Genomic DNA, 20,790 nt, shown 5'->3' with positions numbered 1-20,790 from the left:
CATATGCCGCACTGGCCTGGGTTGTCACTCCTCATGCGTGGGGAACTGCACTAGTCCATGCCCTCACTTCCCAGCACATCTCCCCAGGCTTATCCTTCCATTGGCAGGTGCCAAGAATTCTCCTCCTGAAATACTATTGTCATTGTGTTACTCCTGGTTTGCAAACAGACAATGACTACATGTTGTTTATCAGCTTTAAGGCTACATTTCTTTTCCTTTCTTTTCTTTTTTTTTTTTTTTTTTTGAGACAGGGTCTCACTGTTGCCCAGGCTGGAGTGCAGTGATGCCATCTTGGCTCACTGCAACCTCCACCTCCCAGGTTCAAGAGATTCTCCAACCTCAGTCTCCTGAGTAGCTGGGACTACAGGTGGGCACCACCACACCCAGCTAATTTTTATATTTTTTTGGTGGAGGCAGGATTTCACCATGTTGGCCAGGCTGGTCTCGAACTGATGTCAAGTGATCCACTTGCCTTGGCCTCCCAAAGTACTGACATTACAGGCCTGAGCCACCGTGCCTAGCCAAGGCTAAAGTTCTTAGCCTCAAGCAGTATCTTCTTTCTCTCCAATGCTTCAGTTGCCTGCCTGCCTGCCTGCCTGCCTGCCTTCCTTCCTTCCTTCCTTCCTTCCTTCCTTCCTTCCTTCCTTCCTTCCTTCCTTCCTTCCTTCCTCCCTCCCTCCCTCCCTCCCTCTCTCCCTTTCTCCCTTTCTCTCTTTCTTTCTTTCTGACAGAGTTACACTCCTTTGCCCAGGCTGGAGTGAAGTGGTGCGATCTCGGCTCACTGCAACCTCTGCCCTCAGGGTTCAAGCAATTCTCCCACCTCAGCCTCCGGAGTAGTTGGGATTACAGGCATGCGCCACCACGCCCAGCTAATTTTTTGTATTTTTAGTAGAGAAGGGGTTTCACCACGTTGGCCAGGCTGGTCTTGACCTCAGGTGATCCACCCACCTCGGCCTCCCAAAGTGCTAGGATTATAGGCATGAGCCACCGTGCCTGGCCAGTTGCATCAATTTCTTACCAGAACCTTGGTTAGCTTTCTTCTTCCTACTTCCACACATTTTATGAGCTGGAATTTTCTACTGACCTTTCTTCAGCCATTCATTTCCATCACTTCCTTTAGGACCTAGCTCAAAACTCCCCTTCTTCAATAAGTCCCCTCTGTCTCTCTTCTTCTCATTCATTAATTCTATTTAATCCAGGTTCCTTTGAAATTTATGTATATAATATATAGGATATATTGAACTTTTAAAATCTTGCTTTTAAATTACACTTTTATTGTTTCTATGTTTCATTTTCTTCAAGAGAGTATTCATTTCTTGAAGTCATGGGCAATATATTATACTTCTTAGGAAAGTGCCAAATTTGGGGCTATAAACAAGATAGATGCTAAGAGTTTACATAAGAAAATACCAACAGTGGGCATTTAAGCAACTTCAGTGATTAGAAAGTTCAATGTGGGGCTATTTTAGAAATTATTGAATGGAATAGATTATTTTATGCAAAGGTTCATTAACATGTCAAGGCAATAGAATGAATTTTTTTTTAAACTTACCACACAGAAAGTTTTTCCACTTTCTACGATTGGTCGGTATCCAGTGCAGCGGCACAAATTACCTGATTAAGAAGGGATCATGTTTTAATGAATAGCACAGGAATATATTGCATATCAGTCCTTAATGTTTTCAGAAAAATAACTATGTTAGTAATTAGATTCTTTTTTTTCCCCTAAACCCAGCCAGTTTGTTCTTTGGAACAAATGTTTCCCCTGGAGATGTTCTTCGAAAACAGACCTTGTGATTACATTTTCTTTCTTAAAATACCACAAAGCTTTTTTTTCCCCTTCTTGTCTTATTTCCAGCACAGTGGCATACCTGCCACCCTGTAACATCTCATACTTGCCACCCTATAACTCGCAGATCTGCCACCCTATAACATCTCATGTGTGGCCCTTTGTCAAGCCTTTCTCATGTAGTCTCTTCTCCTTCAAGTGCTTTCTTTCTTTTTTCTTTTTCAGACAGAGTTTCACTCTTGTTGCCCAGGCTGGAGTGCAATGGCGCAATCTCGGCTCACTGCAACCTCTGCCTCCCGGGTTCAAGCAATTCTCCTGCCTCAGCCTCCTGAGTAGCTGGGATTACAGGCGTGCGCTATCACGCCCAACTAATTTTTTGTATTTTTAGTAGAAATGAGGTTTCACCATGTTAGCTAGGCTGGTCTCAAACTCCTGACCTCAGGTGATCCGCCCGCCTCAGCACCCCAAAGTGCTGGGATTACAGGTGTGAGCCACTGCGCCCAGCTCAAGTGCTTTCTTAGGGGAAGAGGGACTGGAAACATTCTTCAAGACCTCCATTCCCCTTCTCCGTGGGGTCTGCTCTAAACACCAGACCAGAGCCATACCACTTACTGTCTGGATCTTTCTGTAGACCTAGCATCCCCTATGCTTGAGGAGTAGGGTCATTTATGTGTGTATGTCTCCCTCAGTGCATCTTAAGCTCCTAAAGAAGGTAAAGTTGACTTGGATGTCTTTGAACCTCTCCAGAACAGCACAGTTGGTGTTCAATAAGTACCTGGTATTGTTTTAATCAGTCAACAATTCCAATATATGGTGGAAAGGGTGAGGGAAATCACTGTCTTTAAAAAAAATCTTCATATTTTGCAGCCAGTATGAATGATATTAATGAAGAGGTTTTAATAACATGGGAAAATTCTTATGTTATACTATTAAAATTGTACATATAATTTAAAATTCTATATATAATGGTCACAAGTAAGTTAAAATAAGCAACAAAACCGATATATAAAAAAAGACTGACAACACAGACATATTTGACAGTGGTCGTGTCTTGGTGGCAGAATTATGAATGAGTTTTTCCTTGTCTTTTAATTTTTTGGACATTTTAAATAATATGAGTATATTATTTTTATACCAAAAAGTAAATATAAAATTACATTCAACTACAGATTAAACATTTTAGAAACAATGTGAGGACTGGGCAGGTTTAAACATCTATAAGTAAAGTGTTGTAGAACCTGATGCAGTAAGTCATATGAAACCTGAGTAACAGGTATACTCCTTTCTTTTTAGTATAATGACAATAATTTAGGAAGAAACTGCATACACAAGAATGCCTGAAGACACCATAATCTATTTCTTCATTTTGCTAAGAAGAAAAAATACAGAAGGCCGTGAACTTAGAATTCTTCTTTAGAGTAGAAGGATGCAGCTACAATGCCTAGAATATAACTACATGACATGAACTAGAAGTATTTAAGAGGCAGTGAATACCTTCTTGCTGATAAACTGTAAGCAAACATTAAAGGCTGGTGTGAGCCAGCACTGGGGTGCTTTGTTTTGTTTTTGTTTTTAGTCACATAGTCAGTGTTCAGTCTATAAGCCCTACTAAAGGCCCACCAAAGGAAAGCTAATTGCATACGTTACAGAAATCCTTCTGATTCTAAGAAAAAAAATTCAAAAATTCTCTTCTATTCTCTTAGTCTTGAAAAGACTAGATTAAATGAAACAATGATCTGTACCAGCTAATCATTTGAGAAGTTATGTGCTTATACTAATTACATTTCTTTGAACTTTATTTTATATTATTGTTTTTCTTAAAATATGAACATGAAGATTATCAGTGAACCTAACATTTATAACTCTAGAAAGAGCACAAGTAAATGGATTGTGGAACAAAATATACTCTCCAAGTTCTCTACACCTAGAATGAGGTTATCTACTTCATTCACTTAGCCAAACTTGGCAATACCATCCATTGATAGTTGTAATGTGAATTACAGGCATAGAATCTGGCAGGAAATAATCCATCTCAGTAAGACTGCCTGTATATCTCAGGCAAACAAAGAAAAAGTACGTCAAATCATACGATCTCTGCTTTTCAAAGTTCCAAATACCTCATTAGTGTGGATTAAATTATTGAGAAAAGATTATCCATTGTTCACATCCATTCAGGTTTCAGTCCAAAGTTTTAATATTATTGAATGAGAAACCAAAAAATTTTGACTGAAGAAATTGTTGAGTAGTAAGGGAAAATATTAAAGAATATTTGTATGCAAGTTACTATAATATTTAAGTTAAAATTTTGCTTAGTTTTATTCTGCATCTTTTTATCATAAAATTGAGTTTCTGTCTTGGTCTGTTTATTGAAAGGGACAGAGAGCTTTCCTATAATATTCAGATGTTTGCTTTTACAGTTTTGTTCTAAGAACCTGTAATGAGTTACCTTGGAACTCGGTATGTTTGTTACAGGAGACTACATTTGTTAACATGCTTTTTTTTTTCTAGTGGAAAATTATGTTCATTTAATTTTTTTTTAAACATTGTCTTGCTCTGTTGCCTAGGCTGGAGTGCAGTGGCACAATCTCCACTCACTGCAACCTCTGCCTCCCGGGTTCAAGCGATTCTCCTGCCTCAGCCTCCTGAGTAGCTGGGATTACTAGGTGTCACCACATCCGGCTAATTTTTGTATTTTTAATAGAGATGGGGTTTTGTCATGTTGGCCTGGCTGGTCTCGAACTCCTGATCTCAGGTGATCCTCCCACCTCAGCCTCCCAAAGTGCTGGGGTTACAGGCCTGAGCCACCGCGCCCAGCCCTGTTCATTTAAATTTGATAGCTATTTTGCCACAGGAGATTGAATTGCTCTCTAAGCTTATTTGTGATAACTAATCATTGTCTGTGATCTTCTTGATCTTATTACATAAAATGACCCCAACCAGAATATAAAAATGCAAAGTATCTGAAAGTCTTTCCTCTTTGCAAATTTTGTTTTTTTTTTTGAGATGGAGTCTCGCTCTGTCGCCAGGCTGAAGTGCTGTAGCATGATCTCGGCTCACTGCAACCTCTGACTCCCTGGTTCAAGCGATTCTCCTGCCTCAGCTTCCTGAGTAGCTGGGATTACAGGCATGCACCACCACGCCTGGATAATTTTTGTATTTTAGTACAGAGTTTCACTATGTTGGCCAGGATGGTCTCGATCTCCTGACCTTGCGATCCGCCTGCCTCGGCCTCCCAAAGTGTTGGGATTATAGGCGTGAGCCACCGCGCCTGGCCAGCAAATTAATTTTAGTAAGTAAAGTTAATGAATGATTTTAACAGACTAATTAAAAAACAAACAGCAGGCCAGGTGCGGTGGCTCACGTCTGTAATCCCAAGCACTTTGGGAGGCTGAGGCGGGCGCATCACCTGAGGTCGGGAGTTCGAGACCAGCCTGACCAACATGGAGAAACTCCGTCTCTACTGAAAATACAAAATTAGCTAGGCACGGCGGCACACACCTGTAATCCCAGCTACTCAGGAGACTGAGCAGGAGAATCGCTTGAACCCGGGAGGCAGTTGCAGTGAGCCGAGATTGCACCACTGCACTCCAGCCTGGGCAACAAGAGAGAAACTCCATCTCAAACAAACAAACAAACAAGCAAACAAACAAAAAAAACAGTAAAATTCTATTTTTCCACACTATCCAAATTTCCACATTTGGAAAATATTGTGTTAAAAGTATTAGAAGCAGTGCATTTCAATGCCTTTGCAGAGTTACAAAGGGCTTTACTAGAGGAAAAAGTTTTGTAAGGAAACCAATATCACCCCAATTTCTGGCATCACCGTTGCTAAGACAAAGTAGAAAGAACTTGTGTCAAGACAGGTACTATGGAGGCCTACCTGTTGGCCAGGTGCCTGGAACCCCAAAACTGTGCTATGACTTCTCTCCATGGGCTGGGATATCTTTCTTTAGTTACTTGGGCACTTTCTAACCTGGGCTCTGCCTGCAGAGGGTCAAGAACGCTCACCTCCCAGAGCTTTGGTGATCTGCTCAGGGGTTGGCTCTGGGTGGTTCCTCAGCAGTGTGTAGATGGACATCACCATCCCTGGGCTGCAGAATCCACACTGCGTGCCATGACACTTGGCAAGTCTTTCCTGGGAGACAATGTACATCATTTATGCTTTAGACCTCTTGCTTCTCTGCCTTGAACAACAAGAAGCAGTGGAGCTTATACATTTAGCTTTCCAGAAATAACTTCAGGGTAAAAGATGAAAGGTGTATCCTGGAAGAAAAACACTTTTATTTCTTGGAACCATATGCATATTATTTTTGTCCTCAAGAACAGCCTAGTGGCAGGTATTAATTAAGTCGCTTTACTCTCTAGACCTCATTTCTTTATCTGTGAAATAGGAAGTATAATTTAGGGGAAGAAGTAAGACGCTCTGAAGCCATGTTCATGTGAGTTTTAGTCCTTACTTCAACTCATTCATTGTGTGACCTTGAGCGATTTACTTGACTTTTCTTCATCTTTAAAATTAGGATAATAATGGTGTCTACTTTATAGGATGGTTATAGGAATAAATGAATGAATGTGCACAAATCATTTAATGTAGTCTCTGGCAAGTCATTTTTATAACTTTCTCCATCTATATGATAGAAGTTGTTATTAATTAAATGCCATAATCAATACGAATGCTCTGAGAATGGTGAAGTGCTATTTAGCAGCATGCTAGTCACATAGTTAATTTATGCACATATAACTTTATACACTCAAATGCAATGACAGAACATACAAAACAATGGAAAAGGAGAGTGATAAATGACAATGTACTTTGTCTACTCTATACAGAGACCCTATTCCATGAAGATACAGATGTGAGCCACGGCTCTGGGGGTCCCTCTGTGTGTCAGTCCTATGCCTCTCAGGGTGCTCAGCTGGCCGGCTTGAGTGTGATTCAAATGCTTTTAAATAAACGTTTTCCAAACAGCATGGGCTCCTAAAATGAAAGCCACAGACTTCACCTGTGGCTCAATGGAAAGGACAGCCATTGTTCAAATGTGAGAGGAAAGTATGGCTGTGGTTGGACTTATTGCTAGATGGCAAGTTGTTTCAGATGTGGCATGTTAACCTGGCTGTAAATATGCTGGGGAATATTTAACTGCTGGCTCTCCTGGAGGAAAAAGAAGTCCTGATTTGTATTTTCTGTTAATTTTTGTGGTATAAATATTTCCACTCCGGCTGATATTATTTTATAAATGATTTAATTGTAAGTTTATATAGTTTAATTTTTAGTAATGGCTGTGTTCCAAGGCTGGCTTGCAAAATTCCTGAAAATTTATTATTGGTTTTCACAAGCCAGTGCAAGCAAAATTTATTACTGGTTTTGATGAGCCAGTACAAGCTTGCTGCAGGATACTACTTAACAAACCTATCACCCGTACTACCAAGATTTGAGAGAAAGAAATCTGACCAAGTACAGCATAAAGTGCTTTTATGACTGTTAAGGAGATGAGTCAAGTGTGGGATAAGATCTTAACGAGAAAGAAAGTCATTAAGTTTATGGCTGAAAGACACCTATTATTACGACTATTCATTTATTCTCATAACCATCCTCTAAAGAAGATACTATTATTACCCTAATTTTGAAGATGAAGAAAAGTCAAGAAAACCACCCAAGGTCGCACAATTAATGAGTTACAGTAAAGACCAAAACTCACATGAACATGGCTTCAGAGTATTTTACTTTTTCCTCTAAATTACACTTCCTAGTTCACAGATAAAGAAACCAGTATTTAGAGAGTAAAATGACTTAATTAATACCTTCTGTTAAGAAAGGAGAACCCTCATACACTGTTGGTGGGAATCTCAGTACAACCAGTATGGAGAACTGTTTGGAGGTTCTTCAAACAACTAAAAATAGAGCTACTATATGATCCAGCAATCCCACTGCTAGGAATATACCCAAAAGAAAGGAAATCAGTGTATCAAAGAGATATCTTCACTCCTACGTTCATTGCAGCACTATTTACAATAGCTGAGGTATGGAATCAATCTATTAGTAAGTGTCCACCAACACATAAATGGTGTTAAATCGAACTAAATATGACCTGAGAAACGTCCATACCTCCATATTTGAGTTCCTGTGGAGGAACAGTAACCTAACTTAGCAATAGACAAGACTGAAAACCTAACTTAGAGATATGCTACTGCAACAGTAGCTGAGTCCCAGCCAATCCCAGCAGCCATGCTTCAACCACTCATACACTGCTTACTGTTCAAACTGTGTTCAAATAAGGCAAAAGCCAAGCTGTAACCAACCCAGCTGAATCCAGCTGTTTCTGTACCTCATTTCCTTTGCTGTACATCACTTTCCTTTTTTTGTCTATAAATTTGCTCTGACCACAAGGCATCCCTACAGTCTGTCTAAATCTGCTGTGACTCTGGAGGCTGCCCAATTTGTGAATCATTTATTTTCCTTGCTCAATTAAACTCTGTTTAATTCAATTTGTCTGAAGTTTTAACAGTGGAAAAAGAAAATGCTGTACATATACACAATGGAATATCATTCAGCTGTAAAAAGTAATGAGATCCTGTTATTTGCAAAAACGTGGATGGAACTTGAGGATGTTTTGTTAAGTGAAATAAGCCAGGTACAGAAAGACAAATATCACATGCTTTTGCTCATATATGGAAAGTAAAAAAAAAAAACTGAACTCATGGAGATAAAGAGTAGAATGATGGTTACCAGAGGCTGGGAAGGTAAGTGGAGAGGGGGGTATAAAGAAGGGATAATAAGTCCAAAGTACAGTTAGATAGAAGGAATAAGATCTAGTGTTTGGTAGCACAATAGGGTGACTACAGTTAACAATATTTTATTGTGTATTTCAAAAGAACCAAGAGAGTATGATTAGAATGTTCCTAACACAAATACATGATAAATGTTTGAGGTGATGGATACCATTTACTCTGATTTGATCATTATACATTGTATATGCTTGTATGAAAATATCACATGTACCCCATAAACATGTATAACTTCTATGTATCCATAATAATTTTTTAAAAAATAATTCTAATTTAAAAAATACCTTCTACTGTTAACAAGTGCCCATCAAAGGTAAGACATTGTCATTGTAGAAAGCTCTTGAAAGGAGAGCTTTGTGTTCTAACCACAGCCTTCCAAGAAAAGGAAACTCATGGGAAAATATGGCTGTTTATAATTAATTTTTCTATACATTGCCCTTAAAATTCAACCTTTGAAGAAGTTCCTATTCTAGTATATAACAATTACATTACCATTTCTTTTAAAAGTTTTTGAAGTTTTAGTAAACACTGCATTATTTTAGTTGTGTTTCATTGTAGCATATTGTATGGTTACTTGTCAGACATCTGGAGAGCACCTGGGGAGTATTTGTACACAGAACTGGCTTCTCCATCAGAGCTTAGTAATTTTGAAATGGAATGGACAACTAGTATTTTCCATAAACTTCTGATTTGTTATCTCATTTTCTTCTCTTGTCAAACTGGATTGTTCTTTTTTCACTTTTGGGCAACGATAGGGCTGAGAAAGTCTTGGGTTTAAGATATATTAAAATCAATGAAAGGATCTTGACAAGATCTCTGAAAAGATCCGTAGCTATGAAGCACTGAATCTTACAAAATGAGAATTTAAAAGCACAAAAGAGTTCAAAGGTGGTGACCTAAATGGAGTATACTAGACTGCATGGGATGCCATCAGCTGGTCCAGACTGCGTTCTGCTCTTACCTGCACAGGGTGAATCCTGGTTTTGATGCTTCCCACACCTTCCACAGTGGTGACTGCAGCCCCATACAGAGAGCAGATGGGTACCAGGCACGCCGTTGCTGGATAATGGCTGTGATGGAATTAGGTAAAGAGAACACACTGGAATCATGGGGAGTGGGTAGCATAGCTCTGTGGTTATTTCAGTCCAGGAGAGTCATGAGACTGTATTTCCCTGAGAATAAGCAGGCTAGATAGAAAACCATAAATTTATGAATGTGCCCAAGAAAAAACTTATGTATGGCTGGTGCAGAATGGCAGAAAGATATGGAAGAAAAGAATAAGGAAGACCTTGTGTAGGACCTTCAAGACACCCTCATTCTCCATTTTTTTTTTTTCTCATTCCAGGGAAAGGAAGCCTTTTATTCACCATAAAAATGATCTATTGACTTAGTAAACCACCGAGGGGTAGCTTGGCCCTGTGATTCTTAACCATGGAAAGCTCTAAAAACTGTAGATATTCTGATTGTATCCTAGCCCAATTAAACAGAACTTCTGGTGAGGGATCAATTAATCACTTTTTAAAGCTCTTCAGACGATTCCAACTGAGGAATGGCCAAGTATGAAAGTCACTGTTTTGTGCCTTGCCTTGACCATCTCTCCCATACTGGCGCCTGTGTTAATGACATGGCAGATTGGCTACTCTCCCTGATTCCCATCTCCCTGCTTGGGAATGGAGTACAGGCTTCATTAGTTAAATTTAGCTTCTTCATTCCCACTCAGGCTAAGTCCCAGCCTCTTTTCAGGTATGGGAAATTGCCCCTTTCCCAGGGAATGTTTCCTTTCTTTCCCTACCCGGGCTGAGAGTATGAATGCTATTCTTCTGAAGAAAAGATAGACTGCTGATCGTGGTTTCCCCAGCCCTTTGAATCAACAAAGCTCTTTGGAAGCCATCCAGCCAACTAGCTAGGGACCCTGGAAGAGCGCTTAGTGTACAGAATGAGGGCGGGCCCCAGGTACCTCATGCAACAGATACATTTTTGTTTTTCATGTCCTCCACTTCCCTCCCTGTTAAGGTTTGTTTCCTCTTGATCTTGCCTCCGTCTGCCTTTCTCTCAATGACTCTTCCCGTGCTCATTGCTCTCCTCATCTTGCCCTTATGCCTCATGCAGGGAATAGAGGCATGAGCTCCCTTCACGCCTAGCCTGTGGCCATTCATATCTGCAATCAGTCTCACCTCCATTCAAGGCTCAGTGCGTACAGAAGTCTTCTTCCTCCCTTTCCCCCGATCTCAGGATCCCATCTACTCTTGGCGCCACATAGATTCGCCCCATCATCAATGGTCCTCCTACCCTCTTCCCGTCTAGGGTTCTCATTTCCCCAAATTACCTTGCCTTTAGAAATAAATTCAAGTGTTTTCTATGCTAAAAAATAAATCCAAAAACCTATGTGCCCCTCCAACATTGGCCCAACTTTCTTTCCTTTCTTGGTCGTTTCTTCAAGAGCTGTCTACAGCTTCCTTGCCTTCCAGTCACATCTATACCTACTGTACCTTGCCTTCCATCTCCACCATTCAGCTGTCACTGCTCTGGGAGCAATCCAATGTCCCGTGACCACTCCTAGTGTTTCATACTAGTGACCATCTCTATCTTTTTGGAGCTTTCTCCTCTCAATGTTCCTCCTTCAACCCTGGCTACTCCTTGTTGGTCTCCTTTGTGAGGCCTTCTTTCTTTGCCCATTTTTCTTTTTGTTGTTCTATAGTGTCCTACACTTATATGCTCTCCCACAGTTCCCGCTACCTTCCAGGTGGCCTGGGCTGAAAACCTGCCTTTGCCATTACCTGGCCCATGGAACCTTGAGCAAGTTATTTAACTCTCTTTGTCTTAGTTTCCTCTTTTTTTTTTTTTTAAATGTGAGCGATCATAATGCCTGTCTTAAAGTTGTTTGCGGGTCTAAATATGATAACATATGTGAGCTTCTTTGAACAGTGCCTGGTACCCAATAAGCATTCAATACATACTATTTTTATTATCATTGTTATTATTTATAACTTCCAATAAGTTATAGCTCCAGATGAGATCTCTTCTCTAAGTAAAGGACCTGTCTATCTTGGTGCCTGTTGAACAGTCCCTTGTAGGTGCCCCATAATTACTCCACAGCTAAACTTACCACTTTCCCCTCCCTGCTCCCCCTCTTCCAAATTCCCTAATTTGTGAATGGCACCATCCAGGCACCTAAGGCAAAAACTTGGGAATCATGCTAGACAACTCCTTCATCACCACATTCAATCAGTGAGCAAAACTATATTTTTAGGTCAAGGAGATGCTGACTCAATCATGAAGCATGATTTAAGGTCTCATTCAGCCTTTACAGGCAAACAACTCTTCTTAGTATATGTTGAATACCTGAATCTTCCACCAGGACTACAACTGGCTTGGGTTGAGGTTAAGATTTAATCTACATCTTGGAAATTGCTGCCCATGAAGAGGTAATACAGGGTCAAGATATTACTAGTAATTTATTTGTATTAAGCCATTCTTGCCTGATCTTACCCTGAAATCTCCTACTCAGAAGCAAATAAAATATTTTTACAGCAATAGAGAGCAGAGCCTGATAGACAGGCACACAGGATAGATACATTCTGATGGGAAGAACATCTGTGGAAAGATCTGGAGTTTGGGAAGTTACAGGGAGAGCAGGCCTAGAGGCAGCATGAGTGCATTAGACACCTGGAGAGAGGAGGGGCAGAAGGCACATTGACAAGAAAAGTGACAGTTCCACACCCTTCCCAGGCATGCCCAGAGCGGGCAGGGGCTGATGCCAACACAAAGGATACTGGATCGTCTTGGTTGTGGGGTTGTATCTCGACACCATCACTGTGCAGGCACCGCAGCCACCTCCTCCACAGGCATATTTAGTGCCTGTAAGATGGACTCAAAGGAAGGGAGTCAAGGAAAAGGCGGGCCCAGACCGCTTTGGTTTCTACATTTTCCCCCTTGCCTACTTATAACAAGTAACATGTTTTCTTGAGTCTTGTACCAAGTTGGCCACTGTTTCTTGCTTAGAGAGATTGTTCAGCTTTTTGCTTATGAATGAGCTCACTGATGAAAGGTAAGAAGAAATCCTTGCAGGCCTCCCCTGCCTTGTCTGAAAACCTCAGATCCAGATGCATTTCTGAATTTAAAATTGTTCAGATTTTAGAAAGGTAATAATATAGCACTCCCAGTTGGTCTAGGGCAGCACCTTGTAATCAAACACATTTATGTCTCCTCAGTGAAACATGTGCACAGTCACATTAAGTAGGATACAGGAAAGCTACATAGAGCCTCATGTCAGTCAGGTCGGGGTTTGCATCCAAATGAGTTGTGAGAAAGCCTGCTGAATTCTGAGTTGTGGACAATGGATTCTGGACCCATGTAACATTATTGCTGTAGAGGTGGTGGGATGTGGTTTGTGTGCAGAACTTACAAAAATCCTCCCTGTGAGGCTTAACTTTCCCTAGTACTGCAATGTAATGCTATTATATTTTTATGAGACTAGACATTATTAATTTAATAACCATGGCTCCTGAACCAGTTATGTCAACAATCACTACATATCTTTTTTCCTGTAAGATGTTTGCATATTTTCACAAAGGGAGAACAGATACTATACGTAAATCCCCTGCTTTAGGTTCTATAAGCATGTACCAGAATACACTCGAAACCTTCTCTGGGTGAAGTTTAAAAAGGATTTTATGGGTGGAGGTTATAATTGGCTTGGGTAGAGGTTAAGATTAATTTTCATCTTGGAAGTTGCTGTCCATGAAGAGATAATACAGGGTCAGGATACTCCTGGTAGCTGCGGCAAAGAGCTGAGAAATTTTCTGCAGCATCCTAGAGGGGCTGCACATCCCTCTCCTCTGTTCTTTTGTCCCCAGCTTGAGCCAGCAATGCCATCCCTGAGCACGAGACTGCTCTGGCAAGTCCTGCTTTCTACCTGCAGTCAGAAGGCTAAAAGTAATGTGGGTCATACCTTAGTTAAAGGGCCCATTGAATGGGGTGCGGAATGCAAGGAAATCCTTTATTTCTCTTTTTGGTGTCCTGAAATTTCCAATCAAAGAACCCAGGTGCTATCTGGCTCAAAGATGGAGGTCGCTTCTCACTTGGTCAGGCCTTCAAACAGCTCTGTGATGCTGTTTTCTCCCCTGGGCCCCCAACAGCTAGTTTGGTGCCCCCTCCCTCCACCCTCAATAGAAGTGCCTGACTCAGTTGCTTCTATCTTCTGTTGACTCATCCTAGGTAAGGTTGCTAGATAACATATAGGATGCTCAATGACATTTTAATTTCAGATAAACAATGAATAATATTTAAGTATAAGCATGTCCCTTGCATTCAAATTCAAATCTAACTGGGTGTACTGTATGTTTACATGCTGACTCTGGCAATTCTACTTAGGTCAAATACAACCTATACCTCAGAAATTTGTCTGTTTGTTTTTTTTTGTTTTGTTTTGTTTTTGTTTTTGTTCTTGAGACGGAGTCCCACTCTGTCGCCCAGGCTGGAGTGTAGTGGCACAATCTCACCTCACTGCAACCTCTGCCTCCAGGGTTCAAGTGATTCTCCTGCCTCAGCCTCCTTAGTAGCTGTGACTATAGGCATGAGCCACCACGCCCAGCTAAGTTTTTGTAATTTTAGTAGACATGGGGTTTCGCCATGTTGGTCAGGCTGGTCTTGAACTCCTGGCCTCAAGTGATCTGCCTGCCTCAGCCTCCCAAAGAGCAGGGATTAAAGGTGTGAACCACTGTGCCTGGCCAGAAGTGTGTTTCTTGATCCTTTATGTAGGAGAGCTTTCTTAGTGCCCCCAAGATTCATAGCCCCACAGTATATCTAGAAGTTGTCCTGAGACTAAATGGGGCAGCCAGTGTGTGCAGCGGAACCTGGATTTACAATGGAATCTGGTCATTCATCATTTGAGTTCTCGTGTCCCTCTGTGCCAGGCAGGGAATGTGACATCAGGGTCAGACGTGGTCCTTTGCTTCAAGGGTCTCATTGCTTATTTCTCCTTCATTTCTTGTCACATCCTCCCACTCCCACCTTCAACTCTCTACATCTGTCAGGATCAACTTCTCCCATTTCCTCAAAAGCACTCTATTCTTTTGCCTTTGGCCCCTATGCTGCTGATTGGAACACCCTAGGCCTTTGGCGTGCCCTGAAAATGCCTACTCATCCACCCTCTCCTCCTCTGCTCCCCACGCCCAGCTTGCGTGACCTTCCCTGTGCCCACAGCATGGCTCTCCCCATGCTTGCTCTATTTGCCATTGCACTGGCAGTCTCCCTCACTAGAATGAGGGCAGAGGCCGTGTGTGTCCAGCTTTCTTCTGAACACCTGGTGCTTGGTAAAATGTGTTAGCTAAATGAAGTCAGAATTATTTTGAGAACTGCAAGAGACATCAGGGCTGCAGCAAAGGGTCCATGAGGGCAAACATTTAGGGGTGCCTCTGAGACACCCATGTCCCAGTTTTGTCCTAGAGCCAGGATCTCACGAAGATTAAACAACTTTAACATGCTACACCCTCCTTGCCCCGCGTAGCTGTGGGCCGTTCCCTCTTCGTGGTGCATTATCTGGTTCCGCAGATCGGATTGCTTAAAGCCAGGTGAAGAGGTAAGGGATACAAGATTGTGCCCCAGCAGGTTTGGGCAGGGCAAGCCGGGATGGCTGCTGCGGTGACTCAACGGAAGGTTGTGGGACTCCGCAGGGTCCTCTGACCTTGGGAAGGGAGCAGGTGGAATGGTGAGAGGGGGATGGGGATGCCTCCAAACACACTTTGCTCTTTGTGTGGCTGCGTTCCACTCTGGGAATGATGCGTAAGCCAGGGCCCCAAGTCAGCAGGAAACTAGGGTTTTATGTGAGCCTGACGTTTTTGCAATATGAAGGATCTGCTTTAAGAAAAAAAAAATAAAATTATGAATATACATTTAGGTACAGGGCTTTGGAAAGGGACATGGGAGTCCTGTGAAAGTAGTTGGGTACTGACTCTGGCAGAAAATCTGTGTTTATCCACCAATATTCATTCCTCATATACTAGCCATTCATCAAAACCACCCACTGGAGAGATAATTTAAAAATAATATCCCAGACCCCAGCCCAGAACTATTGACTCTAATCAAAAGTTGGGGGCTGGAAGTGCCAGATGAGTCTTGTTTGCCCAGAATTACTTATTTATGTTAGGCACCAGAAAGAAAGGTAGAGAGGGGGTGCTGGAAAGATGGGGAAATGGGAGGCTGAGTGTTGGTTTTGCCTGAAGCTGGTTCTTGCCACATTTACTCGGGAGTTTGTGAAATTTCAGCTCACTCCCAATATAGATGAATGTCTTCATTTTAGAATGTCTAGAGAAAGCATGGTGAAGAATGTAGTGGATTTAGAAATGATATAAAAGGGGAGTGGCAGAGCTGACTGACTATTCGTGAGCTGTTGAAGCTGGGTATACGGGAGACAGCAGGAGCAGGGAGCGGGGATTCGGCCTGTCTGGAATGTGAGTGGATTGGGACATTAGGAGGCAGTCCCCTACAGAGTAGTAAAATGGTAGGGTAGGAAATGGGACTACGAGGAGTTATGTCGTGAGAGATGGAGTCTGGAATGAAAATGAAGCATCAGGTACAAACCATTTCCTAGATAAGTTTGGCAAGGGAAGAATAGGGAGCAATGAAGTAGTGTTTTTAGATGTTTATGTTGGGACACAAATGGACAGAGAGAGGGGATAATGCTCTCTTGTTCACCACTGGATCCCTAGAGGCTAACACAGAACATGGCACTTTGTAGGTCCTCAATAAGTATATATTTAACTTATTACTTTGAAAGAACTTTAGTCTCACATGAAGTTGCCAAAATAGTACCAGCTGTCCTATATACCCATCCTCCAGCTTCCCCCAGCTGATAAAATCCTGCAGAGCTACAGAACAACATCAAAACCAGGAAATTGACACTGCTACGATCCTGATAACTAGATTACAGAACTTACTCAGATTTCACCTCTCATACAGCACTCACATGTGTATGTGTTGTGTGTAGTTCTATATGATGTTGTCTCATAGACAGATTCGTATAACCACAACTACTCCCTCCTACTCCTTTATAGTTGTACCCAAACTCCAGAAATTCTTCAGGAAGAAGCATTTACCGAAGGTCTGTTGAAGGTCTTGGAGGAGTGGGGAGTCAAGACCAGTGGTGGAGAGCTGGGAGTATATTAGCCACACTTCGGAATTTTGAAATATATTTATAAAAGTTTGTTTTCTCTGATGAGGATTATGAAAGGGTATAGGACCAGTCAGTGAAATGTCTTTGTGGGACACTATTGTCAGTGACATGCACCCCTGAACATCTGCCTGGACAAAAGCTTGGCCAGACATTTTTTATATTAACACTTCTGAATATGAAGCTGTCATCAGGGTGACCTCGGGGCTCAAAGGCCATAGAGCTCTTTCCAAAGTGAGCACACTCATGGTTCACTGGATGATTTTTTTGGGTTTTGTTCAAGTAAAAAATACAACAAATAATACATGAATCTATCACGTTTAGATGCATTCTCTGCACTCCAACTAGACTGTACAAATGGAACACGAGACCGTTTATCTAGACTAAACACAGGCAACTTCCTAGATAAGTCTCAGCATGCTCCCTCTTAACTGCCCAGTCCAGACAGATCACAGTAAAATAAAAGGATACGTCTTTTCCTCACGTAGAACAGTAGATTTACTTCAGGATCAGCATTCCTCTCTGTCACCTACATTGTGAAATGAGAGCAGAGAGTTTACGAGGATAATATCAACAAGTTAGGGCAATTCAGTCCATTGTTTTGGAGTGATGTTTTTGATAGATGGTGACTTTAGAGGAAAAAAATAACAACAACAACAAAAAAACCTTTTGTTAACAAATGGAAGTAGAATTTTGAAGAAATAGTGGAATATTATTCCAATGTCTCTGAATTTTCTAATATATATAACAATTACAAATTCCAGATTGTTTTTCCTCCTTGGCTTTGGGTCCATTTGTATCTGGACCCAAATGGAAACAGATACACAGAGACACTGAGTTCCTAAAAGGACTCAGATAACTCATGGCCATAGAAAGTCATCAAAAAGGTGAGCCGGAGATTTCTAAAATACAGGGTTTTGCTTCCCTGCCTCTGCCACTAATTGAGCATCTCCCAGGGAGCCACTCCCGATCCCCCAGTGAGGTGGGAGTGCCAGTGCAGGGGATATGAACTGTGGCTGTGCCCCTCACGTCTTGCTCCAGGCTGCTCCTGCCAATGGATTATAGCGGGTGCATCTGCCCTCCCTAGCCCTGGAGGAATGCAGGCAGTTTTCGTGTTTGTATAAGCACAAGAACTTAGGGAAGTGATTACAGAAACCTGCCTGGAAGGGTAGCAACACTGAACCCAGAGAAAGAGGACATCATTCTTTTTATTTTTACCATCTCAGAAAAAGGCAACAAACCACATTATTTCTTCATACAATGCCTTCTATTTCCAAGTTTCCTTTCAAGTCCTCAGAAGATTTACTCAGCCAGAGATGAGCTCAGCAACCTTCCGCTCTAAATCTTGTGTGTGTAGGGGACTAAGTATAGTGGCACCGCAGAAGCAAAAGAAAGCATTATAGTTGTATTTTCTTTCACACCACAATTGTGTGGCAGTGGAAATTATTTCAAGTTTGGAACAAGACGGAGGGTAGGGTTTGATGATAAGCATGCCAGGTCTACCATGCCTTCATCCTGCCCCCACCACACTGGGGGAGCATGGCCTGATGACACTATGCTGTGCTATAAAGACATCCGTTTATCCGATACAACATGCCAAGTATAGAATTATTGCAAATTGTCACCCAGCAATTATTTTTCTGATGTTCCAGTTGGCTTCAGTTCCCTCAGGATCACTAACCTCACGCTTTCTTTGTTCTGTCCTTTCTCTTTCATTATTTTGTTTATTAGTTCACAGGCTTCCTAAAAATGACCATTTTTTGCTATTTGACAGGCAAAATTCCCAATGGTACAATCTTGGCTCACTGCAACCTCCGCCTCCTGGGTTCAAGTGATTCTCCTGCCTCAGCCTCCAGAGTAGCTGGGATTGCTGGCTAATTTTTTTTTTGTATTTTTAGTAGAGACAGGGTTTCACCATATTGGCCAGGCTGGTTTCAAACTCCTGACCTCAAGTGATCTGCCCACCTCGGCCTCCCAAACTGCTGAAACTACAGGCGTGAGCCACCACGCCTGACCCATTACAACAAATTACTTTCTAAAATAACTGTCCACTTTTATTATTTCTCTAGTTTTTTTCTAATTATCTCAAACAATTAGATACGCATCCTGACTTTAAAGCACCTCAAACTTTTCATTTACTCATTACAGCACTGAGTTGAGAACATCTGGCACAAGCTAAGCATTCACGTTGCCACCTCTCTTATTGGCGGGGAAATTGCTGACTTTTGGTATTGCCCAGGCAGGGGGTGCACCGACCTCTAGGTGAATCGATCAGCCTGTGGGAATTTATTAAGGCAAAACAAAATCATCTGAGAGTTCTTTGCTATTATCATTATCGATGTCATATATACCTTCTATGAAAACAGGGCTGGTGAACTCACGTAGAGCTAATATCCAAATAAAGAGGGGATAACAGTTTTTCACAACCGTGCCCTGAGGCTCACCTGTCAGAAATCACTCCCACTATAACAAATAAAAGAGTTCTTTATGGATTCAAAAGAAAAATTAAAGTAAACACAAGCCCCCACACTTTAATAATTTTGCACCGAAACTTGAACTAACAACCCATGTTCAAATTCGTACCACTATATATGACTGGAAAATGACAGAAGAGAAAGATTAAAGAAATAAGAAGTGGCATAACAGTGAAAAAAGCTTGGCTTTCAACCTCAATACACGAAAATTCATAATAATTATGTCAAAAACTTACCTTTCTTCCATTCACAAAAAAAATCAGCTCATCAGAATGGGGAAGGGAAGGCATCATGCCACACACACACACAAAGCCTTCATTGGGATAGTGTATGTTTGCTTTCTGTTCTTTCAAAGAGCAGATATTTTAGAGTAATTACTTGGACGCCTATCAGCCCCAAGGAAGCCCAAACTGACAGTGGCAGCCTGATGTGGGTGGTTTATAGCTTGCGCTGCCAGACCAGGAATACCAACCAGGGCTCCCTCTGCCCAGCCCACGAACACTTTCAGCAGCCCTGGGCAGCACCATTTCTTTCTCTTTCATCAATGAGTCAAACCAGCATCTTCACGTGTTTCCTTTGGAGTCTAAGACCGATTTCCCTAGGAGAATGTCTATAAAGTCAAGGACTAGTAAATAAAAGTGACTTTTTTTAAAGTAAAAAAATAGTTGTTGGAGACAGGGTAAGGTGACGCAAGGTGATTTGAGAGACTAGTTTAGTTTTAGGTAGTCAGTACAGGCATGCACTTGGGCTGAGTTCTAAAGGACAAGCTCACCAAGAGAAGGCATGGGATAAGAGCAGCAGGTACAGCGGCCCCCAGGAAGAAAGAAGCATGGTGTGTCAAGATAGCAGAAAGGAGGTCAGCACAGCTGAGTGTGGAGAGTTGGGGAAGGCGTGGTGACAGAAAGTCACAGAGACTTTGGTGGCCAGGACAAGGGTCTTGGAGGGATCTAGTGGGAAGGGAAGCTATCAGAGAGTTTTGAACTAGGATGCAACATGATGTTATTCATAGTAGAGCATTCCATTGTACAGAGAATGTACTACTGCTGGTAGGAGGGCAGTTGCAGGTTAGAACTGAAGCCATTTTTGTGTACCCTTGGCTAGAGGTGATGGTGGTTTGGACTAGGGTGTAGGATGGCGGCATCAGAGATGGTGAAAAGGTGAAAGTCTTGGGATAAATTTTGGAGGTAGATCCAACTGGACCAGTTGATAGATTAGATGGGAGGGGGTAAAGAAAAGAGAGGACTCCAGGTTGAATCCTAGGTTTGTGGCTTGAACAACTGGGTGAAAGTTGGTGCCGTTTGCTGGGATGGTAAGACTGGGGGAATTGAAAGTTCTCTCTTGGACATTTTTGACTTCCAAGTGCACATGTCAGTTGGATATAGGAATCTGGAGGTCAGGGGAGGGGTCCACACTGGAGATGCCAATTTAAGGGTCACCAGCTTATAGACGATGTAAGCAAACACTCCATGGGAATTGTAAAGTACTAGAAAAAAATCATGTTCCTATTGTGTCAGGATAACTTGAACTATGAGCTGATGTGCTTTCCTCATGCTATTTCTTTTCTCGCTCTG

The 20,790-nt window shown here is 41.8% G+C and overlaps 1 protein-coding gene across 1 annotated transcript in view; it reads right to left on the bottom strand.

Moving 5' to 3' along the window:
• LOC115933782 (aldehyde oxidase 4-like) overlaps positions 1-19,509 on the bottom strand; it is a 72,266-nt gene extending 52,757 nt beyond the window's left edge. Inside the window, 6 exon segments of the mRNA XM_031008849.2 lie at positions 1,549-1,614; positions 5,798-5,924; positions 9,537-9,645; positions 12,349-12,445; positions 17,217-17,274; positions 19,456-19,509. Of these exon segments, the coding sequence (XP_030864709.2) occupies positions 1,549-1,614; positions 5,798-5,924; positions 9,537-9,645; positions 12,349-12,445; positions 17,217-17,274; positions 19,456-19,509 (511 nt within the window).
• Positions 19,510-20,790: the final 1,281 nt, after the last annotated feature.

Source organism: Gorilla gorilla, chromosome 11 (genome assembly GCF_029281585.2).
Source record: "Gorilla gorilla gorilla isolate KB3781 chromosome 11, NHGRI_mGorGor1-v2.1_pri, whole genome shotgun sequence".
Taxonomy (NCBI): domain Eukaryota; kingdom Metazoa; phylum Chordata; class Mammalia; order Primates; family Hominidae; genus Gorilla; species Gorilla gorilla.
Note: the sequence above shows the minus strand (reverse complement) of the source record. Positions and strands in the feature narration are given on the sequence as shown.